The sequence below is a fragment of the Tachysurus vachellii genome, chromosome 2 (genome assembly GCF_030014155.1).
Source record: "Tachysurus vachellii isolate PV-2020 chromosome 2, HZAU_Pvac_v1, whole genome shotgun sequence".
NCBI classification, from domain to species: Eukaryota; Metazoa; Chordata; class Actinopteri; order Siluriformes; family Bagridae; genus Tachysurus; species Tachysurus vachellii.
In genome coordinates this window covers 34,893,666-34,914,635 of record NC_083461.1, presented here as the reverse complement: position 1 = coordinate 34,914,635, position 20,970 = coordinate 34,893,666, and the positions used below count along the sequence as shown (strand labels likewise).

General features: G+C 41.6%; 1 protein-coding gene across 4 annotated transcripts in view; it reads right to left on the bottom strand.

Moving 5' to 3' along the window:
• Positions 1–20,970, bottom strand: part of LOC132841849 (collagen alpha-1(XIX) chain) — a 124,383-nt gene that overhangs the window by 81,898 nt on the left and 21,515 nt on the right. For all 4 annotated transcript variants that reach the window (XM_060864429.1, XM_060864431.1, XM_060864430.1 and 1 more), the window contains 7 exons: positions 17,099–17,152; positions 13,773–13,808; positions 11,411–11,440; positions 11,199–11,225; positions 8,443–8,487; positions 2,645–2,689; positions 1,238–1,273 (listed from right to left, as the gene is read on the bottom strand). In XM_060864429.1, coding sequence (XP_060720412.1) covers positions 1,238–1,273; positions 2,645–2,689; positions 8,443–8,487; positions 11,199–11,225; positions 11,411–11,440; positions 13,773–13,808; positions 17,099–17,152 — 273 coding nt within the window. The remainder of the gene's footprint in view (positions 1–1,237; positions 1,274–2,644; positions 2,690–8,442; positions 8,488–11,198; positions 11,226–11,410; positions 11,441–13,772; positions 13,809–17,098; positions 17,153–20,970) is intronic.

Here is a 20,970-nt window from a genome sequence, read left to right as displayed (position 1 = left end):
AGCAATCTCAAGACAGCCCTTAGCTACTGAATATGCTGTTGCATATGATTACTGTAAATAATGATATAAATAGGCTGTGGCATATACAGTGTGCAGGTGTAGAATTCTGTTCATGTGCCTCTGGAACATTGCTGGGGCTTCAAGCAGAGTTATGAATTGGTTTAAATCAAATGGAGTGGAAAGGGCAATTTTTTGCAGGACATTGAATTCAAGGGGATCTGCCAATATCCCTTCATTTAAGACACTGAAAGACTTGAATTGGTATATTAATTAAAATTGGGAAAGCCCTGGGGAGGCTTGCAGGACATCTTGTACTGCAAATACCAGGGGCTTGAAACACTGTTTCCTACCGTGGCCGGGAAGTACAAAAAAAAAATGTAATCAGGAAAGAAGATATCAGAAAACTAAACAATAAATTCAAAAAACAAGTTTGTAAATCATGTTTTTAAGTGTTTTGTTATGCTCTATGAGGCCATCTGTTGACAGATGGTATTTGTGCAATCAATTTGATCCCCAGTAATTTGTAAAGCTTGTGCACTGTTGCAGCTGATATTTGCGATATCGTGAATGCCCGGCCAACGGAAGCGGCCCATGAGACGCTTTGGTGTCTTGTCCTGTCCTCACTGCCCAGTCAATTGATTATGATAAGGCACATGGAATAACAATTTTCAACAGCTCTTCTTTTGAATGTCCTGTGTCACGAATCGTTCATAATCGGGAAAAATTTGGTACGGTACAACATCTGGCTGAACTCGCTAACTATAAATTACAGTCATTTTGACAAAGACATGCCAGAGCATCTTGTGACTGATACAAATAAAAATTCCCAGAGTGCATTCCCTGGAGAATGCCCTTCCCTCTCTCTGTGACCATCTCACATGCAGCTGACATTATCAACCCCGGCAACACATCCTCAACCAATGCTGTGCACATCCCACACCATGCAACTTTATTGCAGGATTCATCCATGCACATTTTTCTTAATAAACACTTAAATGCTGCCCAACTGGTCCCCAAGCAGGGACTAAGTGCTACCTTTATATCCCCATGCGCAAACCTCACCTCACCTTCACCCTACATGCTGCACCCTAAGCCTCAAATTGAACCAGGCTGAAATTTAACCAACTTTTTTTATGTCGAGATAATGTGAAAATTTGAGTCGTTATCACGACAAAACAACTTTTGTTATGTCAAAATAACGAGAACATTAAGTACACATTAATGAACCAAATCTTACCTTGATGCCTATACCTTCAGATGATCCAGGTGGTCCCTGCATTTTGGGGGGAAATTTTTTAAATATCTCTAAAGGTTCAACAAAATTGAAAATTGTAATTTTTTAACATAGTCACAATACAAATAAATCATAATTCTTGTTTGTAAAGATTATGTAATGCATACCAACACTCACCTAACTAGAACTTAAACACCAACTTAAACATTAGTCAGTCTTTTGTTCAGCAGTATAGTCAATGTGCCTTAAAGGCGGGGTGCGCAATGTTTGAAAAATGCTTCATAAAACCGACTAACAAAACGAACATGTAGCCAATGAGCAGAAAGGGGTGTGTTTTCACAATATGCGCCGGAGAGAGTGTTCAGTGCGCACGTCTGACATTAGCCTCTGCCGTTACCTCTGCCTCGGGTTCTAGGTGTTGAACGTCGTCTTCCGCGTGAAACGGAGCTAAACCTTTCACGGTACAACACACAGTACTACAAAAACACATTTGACCTGTATTACCATATTCATTCATTCATTCATTCATTCATTCATCTTCTACCGCTTATCCGAACCACCTCGGGTCACGGGGAGCCTGTGCCTATCTCAGGCGTCATCGGGCATCAAGACAGGATACACCCTGGACGGAGTGCCAACCCATCGCAGGACACACACTCATTCACTCGCGCACACACACTACGGACAATTTTCCACAGATGCCAATCAACCTACCATGCATGTCTTTGGACCGGGGGGAGGAAACCAGAGTACCCGGAGGAAACCCCCAAGGCACGGGGAGAACATGCAAACTCCACACACACAAGGTGGAGGCAGGAATCGAACCCTGACCCTGGAGGTGTGAGGCGAACGTGCTAAAAACTAAGCCACCGTGCCCCCCTGTATTACCATATTATTACTCATTAAGTTCATTTATTGAAAAAATATCCCCTCGGCCAGCTGCCCCAGCAGGTTCCACTATAATAGTTGCCTGGGTTGCGTATGTATGTGTGGGGCGGAGCTATCAAAAGAGGGGTGACAACCATTTGGGTTAGGGGTGTGTTTGTTTAGGTGATTTCAAATGTCAACATTAGCTTTCAGAGATCGTGCACCCCGCCTTTAACTCGTTCTCTCACCGTAACAGCTTGTTATGATGCAAGTGTTAAAAATAACAAAGTCAGCAAAAATCAAATAAAGTACAGTGATTAGCATTTTAATACAGCTTGTTATGTCCTTGACAATATAAGAATCAGAAAGAAACAGCATAACCATGACATTTATGTCTTTTATGTCATGTGAGGTCATGGTGATTAATTTAATAAAAACAAACAAACAATAGAAAATAGAAAAACACTGGGATTGTGGAACCAAGAAAATCACAGTCAAATTGCTGTTGCTGTAGAAGTGAAAAAAGACAGTTGCAGTTCTTACCGGTGGTCCTGGAATACCAGGCACCCCTGGTTGTCCTCTGCGACCCTGTAAGAAAAATTATGTGAGAAAAAGAAAAAGTGAAAAAAAATGTTTGTCTGTAAAAGCCTCATGCCTTGTAAAAGGCTCCCACTGGCTCAATGTTTTAATGGCAAGGAAACATAAAGAGCCCATAACCAACATTTGATGAGCCCTAGCAACAGTCAGCCATGACCCACAGTAATTAACATAATATGCCACTTGTAATGAACACGGAACAGAGCGGACCCTAACGCAGGATAGCTAAAACAAACAGGGTTTAATAACATAAAACACGAAACATGACGCGGATTAGAGACAGGACAAAACCACAGTAGATGCCGCGCTGCACAAGGCAACGCGGCACAGTTAAATAGACAAGGTAATTATAATGGGAACAGGTGAGGAGCGGGGCAGACACGTGACGAAGAACATAACAAATGCACGTGGCCAGAGTCCGGGCAGAGTCCTAACACCACTGTTAATCTCAAGGGTTCTGGAAGAAAAAGGATTTTTTAAATAAACTACTTACATAAAACCCTTAAATACTACACTGAAGCACTCAGTCTTTCGGTTAAGAGTATTTCAGCCTTATTTTTATATATGCCCTGATTAATAAAAACAAAGAATTGAAGAAAAGTGTACATTCTTTTTTCCATGACTATGTGAACTATGGAATGTTTCATCATTTGACACATAAATACACTAACACAGTCACATAGCATTTATAGAAACAACATATTCTAGAACAAACAAATAATCATAATTTAAATTGACATGTTTAATTTTTGCAAGTATGGGTGCACTTTATTTAAGAACTATGTCAAGAATTCACAAAATGTTGTCCATGCTGAGTGGTTTTCAGATTTTTTGAAATTGCCATTTCTCACTGTTAACTTTATGCTTCTTGGATGAAAACATAACTAAATATTCATTCATCTTCTACCGCTTATCCGAACTACCTCGGGTCACGGGGAGCCTGTGCCTATCTCAGGCGTCGTCGGGCATCAAGGCAGGTTACACCCTGGACGGAGTATAACTAAATATTATTTTATAAATTATTCATCAGTAAATCATGATGAATGGTAGTTGCACGCATCGGATTCAAATCACCGATGCTTGCCTACAAGCCAAAAATGGACCCGCGCTGCACCTCGCACCCTCAGGGCTACCAGCACTGCTCGAATGGTCCTACCATCTTTCAGGGTAATAGGTAAGTATACAAGACTCTTTTCTGTTCTGGCACAGAGGTGGTGAAATGAACGTCCCCTAGGGGTTCGGACAGTTAAGTCAATGGCCAGGTCAATCTTCAAACGACGGTTAAAGACCTACTTCTTCATGAAATACTTGAACTAGCACTTTCTCCCCTGTTTGCTGTGTGTGTGTGTGTTTAAAAAAGTACGTTAAAAAAAACTTTGCACAGTGTTTTAGGCTCATGGTTAATGTATTCAATGACAGAGCCTTGAAAGCACTTTTGTACGTCGCTCTGGATAAGGGCGTCTGTCAAATGCTGTAAATGTAAATTTCCTCTCAAAGAACTGCCACTCACTGAATATTTTTTTCACCAAGAACAAAGTGTCATGCTTTGGTCAAAGTCGCTGAGAACACATTTTTGATAGAACGATATTTGATGTGAAAATTAAAGTTGCTATAAATGGTATATTAATTGCTATAAATGGTATATTAAACCTCTGTTAAAATTGCAGTTTTTATGTAAAGAGTAAAACTAAGATAAAAATTCCACAATTCAACACTTAATACCATGCGTCAACAAAATTCAAATGAAAAACTCACTCACTCACTCATTTTCTACCGCTTATCCAAACTACCTCGGGTCACGGGGAGCCTGTGCCTATCTCAGGCGTCATCGGGCATCAAGGCAGGATACACCCTGGACGGAGTGCCAACCCATCGCAGGGCACACACACACTCTCATTCAATCACGCAATCACACACTCCGGACAATTTTCCAGAGATGCCAATCAACCTACCATGCATGTCTTTGGACTGGGGGAGGAAACCGGAGTACCCGGAGGAAACCCCCGAGACACGGGGAGAACATGCAAACTCCGCACACACAAGGTGGAGGCGGGAATCAAAGCCCGACCCTGGCGGTGTGAGACAAACATGCTAACCACTAAGCCACCGTGCCCCCCAAATGAAAAACTGTTAAAATAAAAATTATAATGTCAATACACAATGCTGAAAAACTAGTTCACGCTTTTGTTTCCTCTCGGTTGGACTACTGCCTTACTCTCTGGATGTTCCAGTAGGTGCATAAACAAGCTTCAGTTTGTCCAGAATGCAGCAGCTAGCTTCCTAACTAAAACCAGAACATATGAAAACATAGATAATATCATATCTATTGGCTTACAGTCAAGTTTTGAATTTATTATAAAATAGTATTTTAAAATAATATAATGATCTATAAAGAATGGTCTGCCATTCTACACAGACTCTGTGACCGCACACTGCTGTTGAAGATGGCCCCAAATGGATAGTCTGGAAATACGTGGGATTGTACATAGTACCACATATACCACTTACTGTATCAAAGAGATGGCTCTGGACTGCTATTTCTACAATCATTTTGGACTCAGGTCTCCATCACTGAACATGTGCTAACTTCAACACGACAGACTTCATGTCAAACTAGAATAAATCTCCTGGTTACACAATTGCATCTTTTGAAGAGCAGTTATAGAATCGTTTTACTTTTTAAATTCCACAATCTGGTGGCAACCAGATGAGGATAGCTGCCCCTTTGAATGTGGTTCTTTTCAAGGATTCTTAATAACATTTCAGGGAGTTTTTTCTTGCCAATTCTGGCTTGCATATTTTTTTTTTTTTTTTTATTATTTGAACCCTAAATTTATATAGAAGAGAAGCGAGCAAAAGAGATTTTATAACTGATCCAGTCTTGTAATCCTACCACCTGCCCACTGGATCCAATCCACTCCACTATGCTCTAGACCAATTCACAAAACCTTCTGCCCTTCATGACCAATGGATTACTAACATCTGGTTATGTACCAACTACCTTAAACAGATGAAGGGTTATTCCCATACTGAAGAAATCTGATCTGGATCCATCAGTCATCATTGACTATAGACTGGTATCACTTCTCTCTTTTCCTTCAAACATTTTATAATGCATTGTGTACAGTATAGTCAACTGTTTGTCAATCTCACGCAGAACAACCTCCAAGATCCCAATCAGATTGGCTTTAAAGCAGCATCTCATCAGTTGAAAATCAATCCAAGCAAAACTGAACTGCTGGTCATCCCAGGTGAATCATCGCCTAGTCAGGATCTTGCTATATCCTTACACAATGATCTGACCCCCCCCCCCCCCCCCCCTTCAGTCATAGCTCACAACCTTAAAGTATCCATGGACAATCAACTGTCCTTTTCCTCGCCTGCTGCTAATGTGACACACTCATGTCTGTTTCTTCTCTACAACATCAGAAGTATTCTGCCATTTTTATCCACACAGGCTGCTCTGATACCTGTTCAGTCTTTAGTCATATCAAGAATGGACCACTGCAACTCACTGCTGTCAGGTCTACCTATGAACACAATTAATCCTCAGCAAATGATCCAAAATGCAGCTGCACGACTTATTTTCATCCTGCCTAAATTCTCACATACCACCCAACTGGCATGCAATACAGTATAATAAATACATGTTAGGGAAACAACCAGTGACAAAACTTGGGTGGAGTCAAGACATGCTTGGCTGTAGCACACGACACAATGGGGAAATTGGTATGTGGTAGCCTAGTGGTTAAGGCGTTGGCTACTAATTAGAAGGTTGTGAGTTCGATCCCAGGTCCACCAAGCTGCCACTGTTGGGCCCCTGAGCAAGGCCCTTAACCCACAATTGCTCAGTTGTTGTATAAAAATTAGATAATGTAAATCGCTCTGGATAAGGGTGTCTGTTAAATGCTGGAAATGGAAATTCCTGACTACAGATTAGAAAGTTGTACATCGTTCATAGATTTAAGAAGCAGCTAAAAAAAAACCTTTTGCAGTATGGCAAGAGGATAGCTACTTCAAGTACAACTACTGTCCTGGCTATAAATGTGATCTAAAATGAATGCTGAAGTGACATATATTCTACCATGCCATTACATTTTTTATTCTATGGTTGCACTGAAATATCACCCAATGATGGATCCACACTGTTCCGTGTGGATTTTTGCCTAGTTGGATTTATGTTTTTCAACTCTCTCCTGTTTATGCGGACTATTGCTGTGCTTTTTTTAGCCTGAGCTAACTTTTGGCTGTCGTGCTCTAGTGGATTACAGCCAAGTGTCAAAGAGTGGGTTTTATCAGGCAGCAAGTGAACAGTCACGTTTTTGTTTTTGGAAGTAGGAAAAATAAGCATAAGGATATTGTTAGGACTCTGCCCGGACTTGGCCACGTGCATTTGTTTATGTTCTTCGTCACGTGTCTGCCCCGCCCCTTGTCTCTTCCTGCCCGCTTCCACACACCTGTTTCCAATTGTATTACCTTGTCTATTTAACTGTGCCGCGTTGCCTTGTGCAGCGCGGCATCTACTGTGGTTTTGTCCTGTCTCTAGTCCGTGTCATGTTTCGTGTTGTCTGTTATTAAACCCTCTTTGTTTTAGCTATCCTGCGTTTGGGTCCGCTCTGTTCCGTGTTTATTACAGATATGAGCAACACTGACAAGGGCAAACATTATTTCAGACCAAGTATACCCATTCATGGCCTAGTTCAGCAGGTTAATGCATCACAGCATACTGTAAAACTGTTTTGTATTGGTTTGAAAAACATGATAAAGAATTCTAGGTGTTGATTTTGCCTCCAAATTCCCCACAGCTGCTGCTAATATCATCGTGCCAAATACCACAAGACAGCATGTGGTGTCGATGCCTCAATGACTCTAAGCGGATTTGGAGCCACAAGCAGGACCTACTCAATATTAGATAGGTAGTTATTCCTGATTAAGTGTAAATCTAAATAAATATAAATATCACGATAGTCCAGTCTATATGATTTCTTAACTTGTTTGTTAATAACTGTTTAACTCCATGTCAGGGTTTGTTTGGACAATTATCTTCCAGTACATTAGTTCTGACAGTGTGTGTTTGTTTTTGTGTATTTTGTTTTTGTTACGTGTTCACATGACACTCAAGAACATAGTCTATGCTAGAAAGGTGTCACAACTGTATGCAATCCTAAAAGATGCAATTTTAAAATAAAGTGTGATTGAAAACACTACCATACTGTCAGACCATGTTATACCTCATTGTTCCATTTCATCAAAGACAGTACAGTACGAAATACAAAATATAGTATTTAAAGACAAAAAATAAGTAAAGTAAGTCATCAACTACAGTGTCTATCACTAACAAAGCAATCATTCACCAAAGCAACATCTGATGAGATCCGGATAACTGCATAATAATCCTTCAGGCTGCTTAGATATGTATTGTTCATTCTAGTATTTGACCCCATTTGGCCAACTAACCATATATCACCTTTGGAAGGGTACACTAGTGGAATTTTCCATGTATGCCATCATTCACACTCTTGACCTTGTTTGAAATGCATAAGCTGCATTTCAAGTGAACAGTGAGCACTCATAGCTCATCAAACTATGAGCACTGCTTAAGACCAAGAGCACACATATTCACAATAGACTTACAATCAAACTGATTTAGAAGTGATCTCTTGTTAAAGATCTGCTGATGGCTACATCAAACACAATGTCACACAATGTCAATGCCAGGCAGTAATTTGCTCCTGTTTACTCACCCTTTTGCCCTCTTTTCCTGGCGGACCAGATACACCAGCTTCTCCCTGGGCGAGGACAGAGAGGCATAGGTATATATATATATATAATAAAATGTGTTATTCATCAAATAAATTCACAAATTCTTCCATGAGTAAAAAGCAGTTACTGGTCAGGTTTATATTGATAGTAAATACTAGACCCTAGCAAAGGTTTAAGGTCTGTCCATGCCATTCATGGACAGATCCACTGATGTTTTGGTTAAGACACATGCTAGGAACATGCTAGGCATTTTTGTTATATCTTAATTATTTTCACGGGAAATAAAACTAAGGTATATCACATTTCCATTTAGTTGATCCTTGATGTTCTAGACCAGGGGTCTGTGACCTTAAACACTTAAAGAGCCATTTGGACCCGTTTCCCACAGAAAAACAAACGCAGGGAGCCACAAAACCCTTTTGACATCTAAAATGAAGATAACTGCATATATCATTTTATACCTTTATGGAAAGTGTAGAAAAAACTGTAGTGTGTTCATTTATGAAATCATTGAACTGCTACCGAGTAAACGAAATTTTATTTCTACAAGCAAACAAAAATATTTTGAACAATTTAAACTAACCTTAACAAAAAAGACGGGAGTTGAAGGTTACTTTCAAATAAAATATTCAATGTCTAATTGAGTCCTCTTCCCCCATTCGTGACATCAAAATTTTAACTTGCAGGCTGCAGCAAACCAAAAATGCGTCTGCTTCTGTGTGTCGGTGTCAGGGAGCTACCTGACTCTTCTCCCATGCGTGCCCCGCCCGCACGGAGCGGCTCGCCGGCGTACTAATGACACACACCTGACTCTCGTTTCTACCTCATCACCAACCCTATAAGATCCCCTCTCTCACGCTAACCAGCGTCCGTTATTACCAATGGTTCGGCGTGCTTCCAACACGCCGTTAGCATTCTCTTCTGGACTTCGTGGGCCGCGCTCTCTAGCGCACCACCGGATATTTATCTCTGCTAACCAGTTGTTTGTGGAATTAAAACAGTTTGCCTTCACTTCGGCTTTCACCTCTGTGTTTGGCGTGCCTTCTTCCGGCTCCTGGGGGTGTCAGTAAATCTGACGTCGGGTTACCACCCTCAGTCCAACGGCCAGGCGGAACGCAAGATACAGGAGCTGAACAGGTACTTGAGGACTTACTGCAGCCAAGATCAGGGAGATTGGGCACGGTTCTTACCCTGGGCGGAGTATGCTCAGAACTCGCTTCGCCAGGACTCCACGGGCCTCACCCCTTTCCAATGCGTGCTGGGGTTCCAGCCGCCCTTGTTCCCCTGGTCGGATCAGCCCAGCGACGTGCCTTCGGTGGACGCCTGGTTCCGGGAGAGCAACCGGGTCTGGGAATCGGCGCACACCCAGTTGTGTCGGGCCCTCCGCACCACCCGCCGGCACGCCGACGCGAGACGTCTGGAGTCTCCATGTTACCGCCCCGGGGATCGAGTGTGGCTCTCTACGAAGGACCTGAAGATGAAACTGCCGTGCCGCAAGCTCAGCCCCCGGTTCATTGGGCCGTTCAGGATCGCCAGGAGGATTAGTGACGTGTCCTACCGGCTGGAGCTGCCACCGGGGTACCGCATACACCCAACCTTTCACGTGTCCCTGCTGAAGCCGTGTGTCTCGCCCATTTCTCGCCCTCCAGGTGGCCCCGTGGAGCCCGTCCAGCCGGAGGTCGTAGCTCAGCCGGGCGTCTATGCAGTGCGGGAGGTCCTTGACTCCAGGAGGCGTGGGGGTCGCCTCGAATACCTGGTGGACTGGGAAGGGTACGGCGCGGAGGATCAGTCTTGGGTAGCACGACAGGACGTGCTGGACCCGGGCCTGCTGGCAGATTTCCATACTGCCCACCCGCACCGCCCGGCGCCCAGGGCTAGGGGTCGTCCTCGTCGTAGGGTCAGGGCGTCCGGTGCCGCCCCTGGAGGGGGGGGTGGTGTCAGGGAGCTACCTGACTCTTCTCCCATGCGTGCCCCGCCCGCACGGAGCGGCTCGCCGGCGTACTAATGACACACACCTGACTCTCGTTTCTACCTCATCACCAACCCTATAAGATCCCCTCTCTCACGCTAACCAGCGTCCGCTATTACCAATGGTTCGGCGTGCTTCCAACACGCCGTTAGCATTCTCTTCCGGACTTCGTGGGCCGCGCTCTCTAGCGCACCACCGGATATTTATCTCTGCTAACCAGTTGTTTGTGGAATTAAAACAGTTTGCCTTCACTTCGGCTTTCACCTCTGTGTTTGGCGTAACAGTCGGATTTCGCAAGTCGGCGGTTATGACGCATATTTTGAGCGACAAAAAAAATTAAACACGGTTTATTTTAATGTTACAAGAGCGTCATAATCTTAGAATTTAGAATTACATTTTTTAAAAAGCTAACTAACTAAAATAAAATAAATTTAAATTAAATATTTATTTTCCAAATCTACAGGGAGCCGCAGCAGAGGGATGAAAGAGCCACTTGCGGCTCCGGAGCCGCGGGTTGCCGACCCCTGTTCTAGATAAACAGATACAAGTCATTCATTAATGCTTCATAAAATGAATAATATGTTGTGTAATATTCCAAAAGAAGACTAACTGCAGTGTGAAGATAGTGGGAGTACTGATCTAGAACCAAGTTTTTTTTCTACCTGTGCTTATTATAGCTGTTGAGCAATAAATGCCCTATTCAAGATATCTGTATCTGTTGACCAATTTGCTGTCTATTACTGTATGTGATAAAAGAACACAGCTTACCTTTTCACCAGCAACACCCGGGGGACCCTGTCAAAAGTTTTTTTAAATGTAATTTACTGTTTCATTTCTGTGAAATATTTCCATTATTTCTTTTTATGCTTGACTATAAATACATTAATTATGCAACGTAGTAATGTAATTAAGTAGTTTTCTTTATGTCAGAGTGAAATTATAGCATTTCACTTTTCACAGGCAATATAAAATGCAATTACCTGATCTCCTTTTTGACATTCATTTATATTCTGTAATGAGAAGGATATCAGATAGGTGAGATGAGATATGAAATTGTCAAAGGTCTGCAGAGAATATTTCTCCATGTAGTGCACAGATTTAATAACCCTTTTTGAGCTGTTTGTATATTTATATTGATTGTTTTATTTAGATAATTGCAGCATTAATACTCTGGATATTAAATATGGAATATTATGTAGTATATGAAAGCCCAATTCTATCAGATAGAAATTATTCATTCATTCATGAATTCATTCATTCATTCATCTTCTACCGCTTATCCGAACTACCTCGGGTCACGGGGTCAGATAGAAATTAATTAAATAAATAACACAGACTTACCTTTATATATCAAAAAGTGTCAGTCAGAATAGTGAACTAAGTTAAAAAGAATTTGATATACATTTTGCTCTGTATGTATTGAAACAGCAAGGCTATGCTGTTTTATATCACACTGATGATATTTGTTTTAGAGATCAAAAGATAAGTATGAGAAAATACATTTATTTACTCTCTCTCCCTCTCTCTCATCTTCTACCGCTTATCCGAACTACCTCGGGTCACGGGGAGCCTGTGCCTATCTCAGGCATCATTGGGCATCAAGGCAGGATACACCCTGGACGGAGTGCCAACCCATCGCAGGGCACACACACACCCTCATTCACTCACACAATCACACACTACGGACAATTTTTCCAGAGATGCCAATCAACCTACCATGCATGTCTTTGGACCGGGGGAGGAAACCGGAGTACCCGGAGGAAACCCCCGAGGCACGGGGAGAACATGCAAACTCCACACACACAAGGCGGAGGCGGGTCCCCTACATTTATAATATAATATAATATAATATAATATAATATAATATAATATAATATAATATAATAAATAATAAAATATTTCAGCTTTAATTTCCTGATATTTCCATCTGGATGTAAACTCAGCCATTTGTCAGCTAATTAAAGATTGGGACATTCACATGAAAAGTGATTGTTGCCCACACGCACCCTGTTATACTGATTGTTTAATCCATTAATAGCGCTGAATTTCTACTCTTGGTTTGAGTTTTTTTTTTTTGCCTGCAAAGACTGCATTTGGTGTTAAAAAAGATAACACAACATTTGGGGAAAAAACAAGTCATTTTGAAGCAGAGAAAACAAAAATAATTTTGAAGCATTGCAAATAAAAACTGGTCTACAGTACTTACAAACAGAGATAGAACACATTAGCTAATGTGTTTTTGTTTACATTTTGTGTTCACGTGTGTGCACTGCCCTTGTCTATTCCTTCCCACCTCAGCACACCTGTCCCTTCTGTGTCTAATTGTCTTCCATATTTATTCGTGCCGAGTTGCCTTTAGCTATCAGTGTGTTTAGGTCTGAATTTTATTCATGAAGACACCCCTGCCTCTATGATAACAGCAGTTAATGACAAACATTGTAAAAGCTGTTAAAAAAACTAAAACAATAGAAGTTGTCAGTAACTGAACAGCAGCGGATAACTGCTGAATGTTTTAAAATCTATAAAAAAGTTTGTATGGTGGTACAGTTGGTATGAGACCTTTGTTATGAAATGCTGTGTATGAATAATTTGGACAAACATGAGTCATGATGTGCATGCAGGATGACCAAACATCTCCACTTTGGTATCACTCAAAAAGATATGGTTCCATATCTATTGTGGTTTATTAATTTGCAATTTTGTAAAGCTAACGATGTTGTCATATTAATTTTGGAGAGAGTCATCCTTCAAAGAAAGCCATGCTTGTTAAGTAGATTTTTCAGTGTGCTCTCATGCACATAAACTTTTTATATGCTTAATGAGGCCTGTAGGTCACATGATGTAACTCTTGGGATTTCTTTATCTCTAAGCATTAAACAATTAAATTTAATCAAATTCAATTCAGTTTATTTGTATTGTCTCAAAGCAGCTTAACAGAAGTATAAAAACAGAATTTGGGATTGAATTTGCTGGAGCACCCACTCTTGGGAAGACTGCCAAGGCTCCACATTTATAAGCGACTGTAATAAGTCATTTTACATTGATGAAGATGGCATTATAACCCTTCCCTCCCCTGAGTTTTTCAGAACACTAAACAGCTAAAATCCCAGATAAAAATCCATGCCAGATAAAACCTCTCTTAAAATGTAGCACAGAAATGCACATCTAAAATCATTAGACAAACAATGTATTCTGTTCAGAGTGTTCTTATATAGATTTAAATAAAACTCAATAAAAATGACAAACATGCATCATGCACAATGGTCCCCTAAATCGTATTAACAAGATAACCCTATTAACAAGAGCTTACATGTGCTATTAAAATAATGAAAAAGTACTTACAGAAGTCCTTGGTGGACCTGGGGGACCCACATCTCCCTTTAAGAAGGTATTACAGGTTAAATTAACACAGGGAATATGTTAATAATTCTTTAAATATATGTTTTGTTGTAAAATGTAATGGAACAAAATTTGACCGATCTTTCATTTAAAACTGATATGCTTTTTTCCACTTTAAACTACTCTGCCGGTTGAATGTCACTGATACTGTTAAGAAATTGTGTAGCTCTTCTGCCTCTGTCCTGACCATCCCTCCCCTCAATGACCAGGTACTCTGTCTAACCAAGGCCTCCTGCAGTTTGCCACAATCCTCCATCTGCCCCTCAGCCACCTGGACAATAAAGACACATACGTACGACTGCTGTCCATAAAATGTTCAGTTCAACATCTGACTGAGACCTGCTGGGCCTGAATACCTCCCTCTGCAAATGGATCCTGGACTTCCTGACTGGGAGAGCTTATCAGTCCAGATCAGAATCACTATCTCCAGCACCACCACAGGCCCCTCAGGGCTGTGTGCTTAGTCCATGGCTGTTTAATCTTCTGACTATATAGCAATGCACAGCTTGAACCACATCATCAAGTTCGCCTGTGACACAATCGTGTAAGAACGGCAAGTTATCATACAGAGAGGAGGTTTAGAACCAACAACCTGTATCTGAACGTTGACAAAACTATGGTTTTTGACTTGGTTGTTGAGATGGTTATTGACTTCAGGAGAGCGCAGAGCGACCACTCTGTACAAAACTCCTTGGTGTTCATCTGGTGCAGAACTTCACCTGGTCACTCAACACCAGCTCCATCAGTTAGAAAGCCCAGCAGTGCCTCTACTTCCTATGAAGGCTGAGGAAAGCACACCTCTCACCACCCACCCCAACCACATTTTATAAAGGGACCATAAAGAGCATCCTAAGCAACTGCATCACTGTCTTGTTTGGAAACTGCATCATCTCAAATCACAAGACCCAGGAAGACAAATCACAAGACACAGGACAGCTGAGAAGATCACTGGAATCTCTCTTCCCTCCATCACAGACATTCCTAATACACGCTGCATCTGCAAAGCCAACAGCATTGTGGATGACACCACACACTCCTCACAATCTGGAAAAAGGTACTGTAGCTTTCGGGTTCTCACAACCAGACTGTGTAATACTTTTTTCCTTCAAGCCCTCAGACTCCTTAACACTCAGACCTGAACTATACCAAACACACACACACACTGTGTGAACTAAACTGGACTGTAAAATCAATTACTCACTCAACTGCTGTTTTTGCACACAACATTGATGTTTTTTAACATTGACTACTTAAGTTTGCATATGTTTACAATTGCCTTAGTTGCATAATGTACTTTAAAATATACAGTATGCACCCTGGTCAGTGCAATATTTTGTGTATTTTGTGAATTTGTCTTGTAATGTTCTATATTGTCTGTTTGCACTGTTTTTTGTCTCACACTGTTGCAATAGGTTGCACACGGTGCACCTTATGTGGCTAGGACTGAAGTATTTGGCACTGTATTGTTTTATCTGGCTTTATGTCTTTTTATATACTACCATGGTCCTGGAACATTGTTGCAGTTCACTGTGCACTTGTGTCAGCTTCATATGGTTGAAAGTACAATTAAAGCTTCCTGACGACTACAGTGGATATTACCCAACTGCACAACTGACTGCTCTTCAAACTACAAATGCAATCCTTATGCAAACCCTCCACAGCCCATCCAATACCAGGCCCGAGCCAGTAAAAATGCAGCTCCCAGAAAAGTTCGATGGCAACGCAGATCACTGACGTGGAGGCAGGACTCCACCAAATACAAATTTATGATGTTTCTGCTCTCTAGTGAGGCTCTTTACTGAGCATCTGCAGTTTGGGATAGCAACCACCAGGTTCATAGCTCCTACAGTTACTTTTCAAACTAGATCCAGGAGGTCTGAGTTTTCTTGTGGAGTGGTGTGATTTGTCCACACCACTAGGGGGCATTATTTGAATACTTGGTAATGCTTTATGGCCTGAATAACACCTGTGGCGTTCCAGGCTTTTATAAACGAAATCTTCCGGGACTAATTGGACTCATATGTTATAGTATGCATAGACAACATCCTGATATAATCCTCAACATTCAAGGACCATGTAACTCAAGAATGCACCGTGCTTAACAACTTGGAGTCTATAAAGAATGTCAAGGGACTAACCCCACGACAAGCCAGATGGGCCTTGTTCTTCACACGCTTTAACTTTTCAGTAACCTACATCCCAAGAACCAAGAACTGCAAAGCTGATGGTCTTGTCGATGAAACGCCTACTCCCGAGCCCATCCTCCCACTATCCATTGTTATCGCCCCCATACGTTTGGAATTGAAGGAACAAGCACCTTGCCACCCTGCCAGAATTTCCTCCCACCAAGCGACATGTCCCCACTGACCTTAAACCTAGGGTCATCCAGTGGGTACAATACTCCAACAGTTCAGGTCACCAAACATCCAACATACCACTGTGTATCCTGGCTGAAACCTGCTCATACCCTACAGCCCACCGTCAATGGAGACCACACCCCACCTCAGACTCTTAGCAAAAAAAAAGTTAACAACAGTACTAGGAGGGCTATGGTCCAGAGAAGATGTTCTAGATTCAGTGTTAAGTGCTGAACCCCTCATTAATTGAGGAATTCCATCAAACCCACCCTGGTCACCCCATACGCTGTCCCCAGGTCCAGCCCCATAGAAGAAGAACACCAAGAGTTGTTTTTGAATGTGGGGGCTCTGTAACAGTGATTTCCCCCTCCCCTGCTTCCAGAGGGAGCAGAGGAAGTATTGTTAATTGCTACCTGCTATTGCCTTGTTTATTGCCTTTGACCATTGAATCTGTATTTCTCGACTCACTTGTTTTGGATTAACCTTTGTATTTGTTTGCGCCACAAACTGATTGTTCTGAGTATTAATTCATGTACCTGTTTTCTGACCATGCTTTTTTGTTGTGATACAAAAGCCACTCACAATGCCAAATACAGTTAAGTTAATTCAATCTGGTGATAACTCACTTTGTTTATAATTCATCAAGCAAGGTTATGCAAATACAACTTTCCTTTAGTTTCCAAACACAATAATAGCCAGTATTTGGCACTTTATAACTGTCTAATTCTAGTGTGGTTCATGCAATACTGGTTCTAGAGCAAATACTCATGTTACATGCAAGTATAAAAACTTTCCCTTGTGTTTGCATGTCCTGACATGCTTGCAGATTAATAATTGCAGAAATATAAATCAGCACTGTGTGAGTGTGCATATGTGTACAGACAACACACTCCTACTCCTTACGTGACTTACTTTATCACCTTTCTGTCCAGGTCGGCCCTCGGGTCCGGGGTCTCCTTTTAAACCCTGGGAGAAAAGAATACTGCAAAAATTCAGTCATGCTCTACAAAATACTACACAAATACTACACATATTCCAAATTTGGTCAAGGTAGCCAATGCCTGACATCAACAATATTTATTATAATTCTTTAATATACAGATGTACATATTTTTATTTCAGTTTACTTGGTGACATAATGAATTTTTTTTAGATGTTACTTTCAGTCATGTTATGCAAAAAATGCAGTGCTTTAAAAAGGTCACTACATCATGCTCTAAATTGTTGATGTTTATATCCTAAATAAAGCTGGGTGATTTGAAATGGCTTATGATACACAGAATGTAGGTCATGTAATGTAAGACAACATCATTAATGGATCTTGAAATTGAGATTTGCTGGAATTGGTCCAATGCACCAAACCTCTGCTAGTCATTTGTAATATCCTTGCATATCCTGTAAGAGCAACAAGACTTTGTATTTGATCATAAAATAATTCAAAGTCTATCTATCTATCTATCTATCTATCTATCTATCTATCTATCTATCTATCTATCTATCTATCTATCTATCTGTCATAAGCTAGGTAAGTTGAATAAAGTAATTCAGAATAAAAGCCTTTATTTTGTCACATATACCATACAGCACAGTGAAATTCTTTCATCACACATCCCAACTTTGGAGGTTGGGGTAGGAGCAGAGGTTCAGCCATGATACAGCACCCCTGGAGCAGTGAGGGTTAAGGGCCTTATATATATATATTCATAATTTGAAACATTAACATTAGTCAAAGTAAAAGAGGAAGTGCCCTGGAGTGTGCTGTGCACAGGAGATATCTGATCCAGAGCCTAATTTAGAACCAGTTCTTTTTCGACAGCCAAAGCACCGGCTCTGAACCAGGAAAAGTGGTTCTTAAGTAGCACCAAAACGTTGCTGGTCTAGACTTAAGAACCGCTTGCGTCAGGGGCTGTGGGCGGGGCTGTGGGCGGGGCTACTGTTAGCGCATTTGATAATATACCTTAAGTATACTAATGTTTAATACACTTTTACTTTACCGCGATAAGATACATTATCAGCACACATGATAGTAGGTAGCTACATGCTAAGGCTAAATTTTTTCTGTGTTAATGATAAAATAACGTTATGTACTTTCTCGATTACAACCTCCGTTTATACAGATTACATGAAGCTGCACATACACGTTGGATTCGCTGCGTTTGGGTGTTAATGGAAGTTCACAAAGCCATGAGCATTAACAGTAAAGCAACATCCGCCATTGTTGTGTTTGTGTTTGCCGCTGCTGCGCTAAAGTTGCTGGGACACGTGACACGTATACAGTGACGTCAGACTCGGCTCTGTGATGGCTCTTTAGCCGATGGAAAGACAAACCGGTTCTTAGAAGGTTCGCCAGTGGAACCAACTTTGAACCAGCACCAGTGCTAGATCTGAACCAGCACCCGGTTCTTTTTGGTGGAAAAGAGGCACATGTGTCCCGTTTATATTTTACCTGGTTCATTTTTTATTTACATCACCACACATCTTTGTTTTAATTCTGTCTTGTCTCTGCCCCATTATGTCATTTCCTATTTTTCCTACTGTGTCCTTATTGTATTCATCTTTTTCAGTTTTGTTCTTAATTGATGTTCTTATTTAAACCCTTGCATGTTGCATCCGCAGTGCAAAGTATTTTTGCAGTATACAAGCAATTGTACCAAGCCTTGTCTCTTGTTTTGAGCTTCTCTTTAAGCCAGAGCCCTATCCTATTTTATGTTTAAATCGTGGGTTTAGAATATTTCTGCAAGAAATAGAGGTCTGCAAGAACGAGTGGGAAGAGAGGTTCTCCAACCCACTTCTGTGCACATTTTGCTTCCATATTTGCATAGCAAAATGATAGCGCTTCGAGCATTTGATGGAGGAGTGTAATCTCCTCATATCAAATCCTGCTTCTGATATTTCCACAAAAACAATTGCTCTGTTCACATTTGTTGCCGTAATAATTTACCCACTCGTCCAGCCACATGATTTCTCTGTGTGCTCCGGACACCTTTCTGGCTCCCTGCCCACTTTCACTCCATCTATCCATTTGGAAAACTGGCCCGACTTGGTGCCCCCTCCTATTATATGGTCCGAGCTCACCCCCGAAACAGTATGTCTGCACCAGACCATGAGCCGGCAAGGGCAGATTGTGGCTGGGCAGGCCACGGCCTTGGGCAAACATGAGCAGGTCCTGTCTGCACTATTTACTGAAGTTCAGCAAATCTCAGAATAACTAGGGCAGATCCAGGCCCTCATGTTGCAGGCAACCCAACAGAGGAAGGTTCCCAGGCCAGCTGTCTCTGAAACACGGTCCCTGAAACACATTTGCCTCCCCTGCAGCCGTACGTCAGGCAGCCTGGAGGCTGAAATTCATTGATCATACAATTCTCACTTGTTTTTGAGATGCAGCCCTCCCAGTTTCCATCAGAAAGGGCCAAAATAGCATACACTGGCTAGCCACGGTCTCAGGAAATGAGTGTGATACCAGTGATGGTGGATCAGTTTTCTGTCATGCAAATCATGCCAAACTCCCTTCAGCCAAGGAGACTGCAGAACTTCTGCTGCAGAGCATCATACAACCACACAGCGTCCCCTCCGACCTGGTCTCGGATCGGTGTCCTCAATTTGATAGCCAGTTCTGGAAGGCGCCTCCTAACAAGCAGTCCCCACCCCCAACCTGTCTCATATAGTATGGTGGATTCTGGACTCCCAACGCTGCAGATAGAACATCCAGTATTTGGTCAACTGGGAAGGCTGGGGTCCGGAGGAAGGCTCGTAGGTCCCTGCGTGACACATCCTGGACCTGGAGCTGGTTAGGACCTTTCAAAACCACATATTTGTGAACTACAATAGAAATAAACTGTACAATACTGAGATAAACATAAACAAACTGAGCTTCACCTTCAGGTTAAATGTTAATTTGCTTCCCCTTGGCTTTCACCCAATAACCTTTACTCGTCGCCCTATGTTATTGTGTAAGGAGCAGCTAAGTAGACTATGAGCTAATGGTCACCGTTACTGTACGTCATAAATGCATTCACAAGACACTGCTTGAAACACTTCTGCTTTTAACGACAGTTCCGGGTCAGCAGTCATTTTGGGGTAGCACTTCAGAGGGAGGTGCCATTTTGTACTTTTGGCCCTATTTAAGCATGCCATGAACTTTCCGTCTCCGCCAAATGGTCATTTCAGTCTGCCAAGCACTCCTGTCAAGTCAACTCACCTTTGTTCCTGCATCTGCCTTGACTGGTATGACCCTGCTAGTTCCTTCATTGTTTTTGATTGCCCTGTATTGCTCCGTTTGTGGTTATTTGGATTATTGGTCTATGTTATAATCCCAATTCTGCCTGCCCTGCATTCCCCGTTTGTTCATTGGTTTTGATATTGTTTTTCTGCCTTGCCTTGTTCTATACTATCTAGTGTGTGTGAACTATTCATTTTTACAGACTCATATTTTGGACCTTCATACATTCTGCATTTTGGTCCTCACCTGCCTGATTTGACAAGAAAAGAAAGGATGGGCTCATGATCCAAAACATACCATCCCATCTGTCAAACACGACAAAGGCACTTTTATAGCATGGGCATGTATGGCTGTCAATGGAATTGAGTCACTGGTATTTATTTATTACAATGATGTGTCTGCTGATACAAGTGGATGAATTCTGAAGTTAACAGAATGCTACAAATCTTCACTTAACACTACAAATGGATAATGACCTAAAACACACAGCAAAAGCCAAAAGCTTCAAAGAAAGAAAGAGAAAGAAATGGAATTTTCTTAAATGGCAAGTGAGTCAGCTGAAATC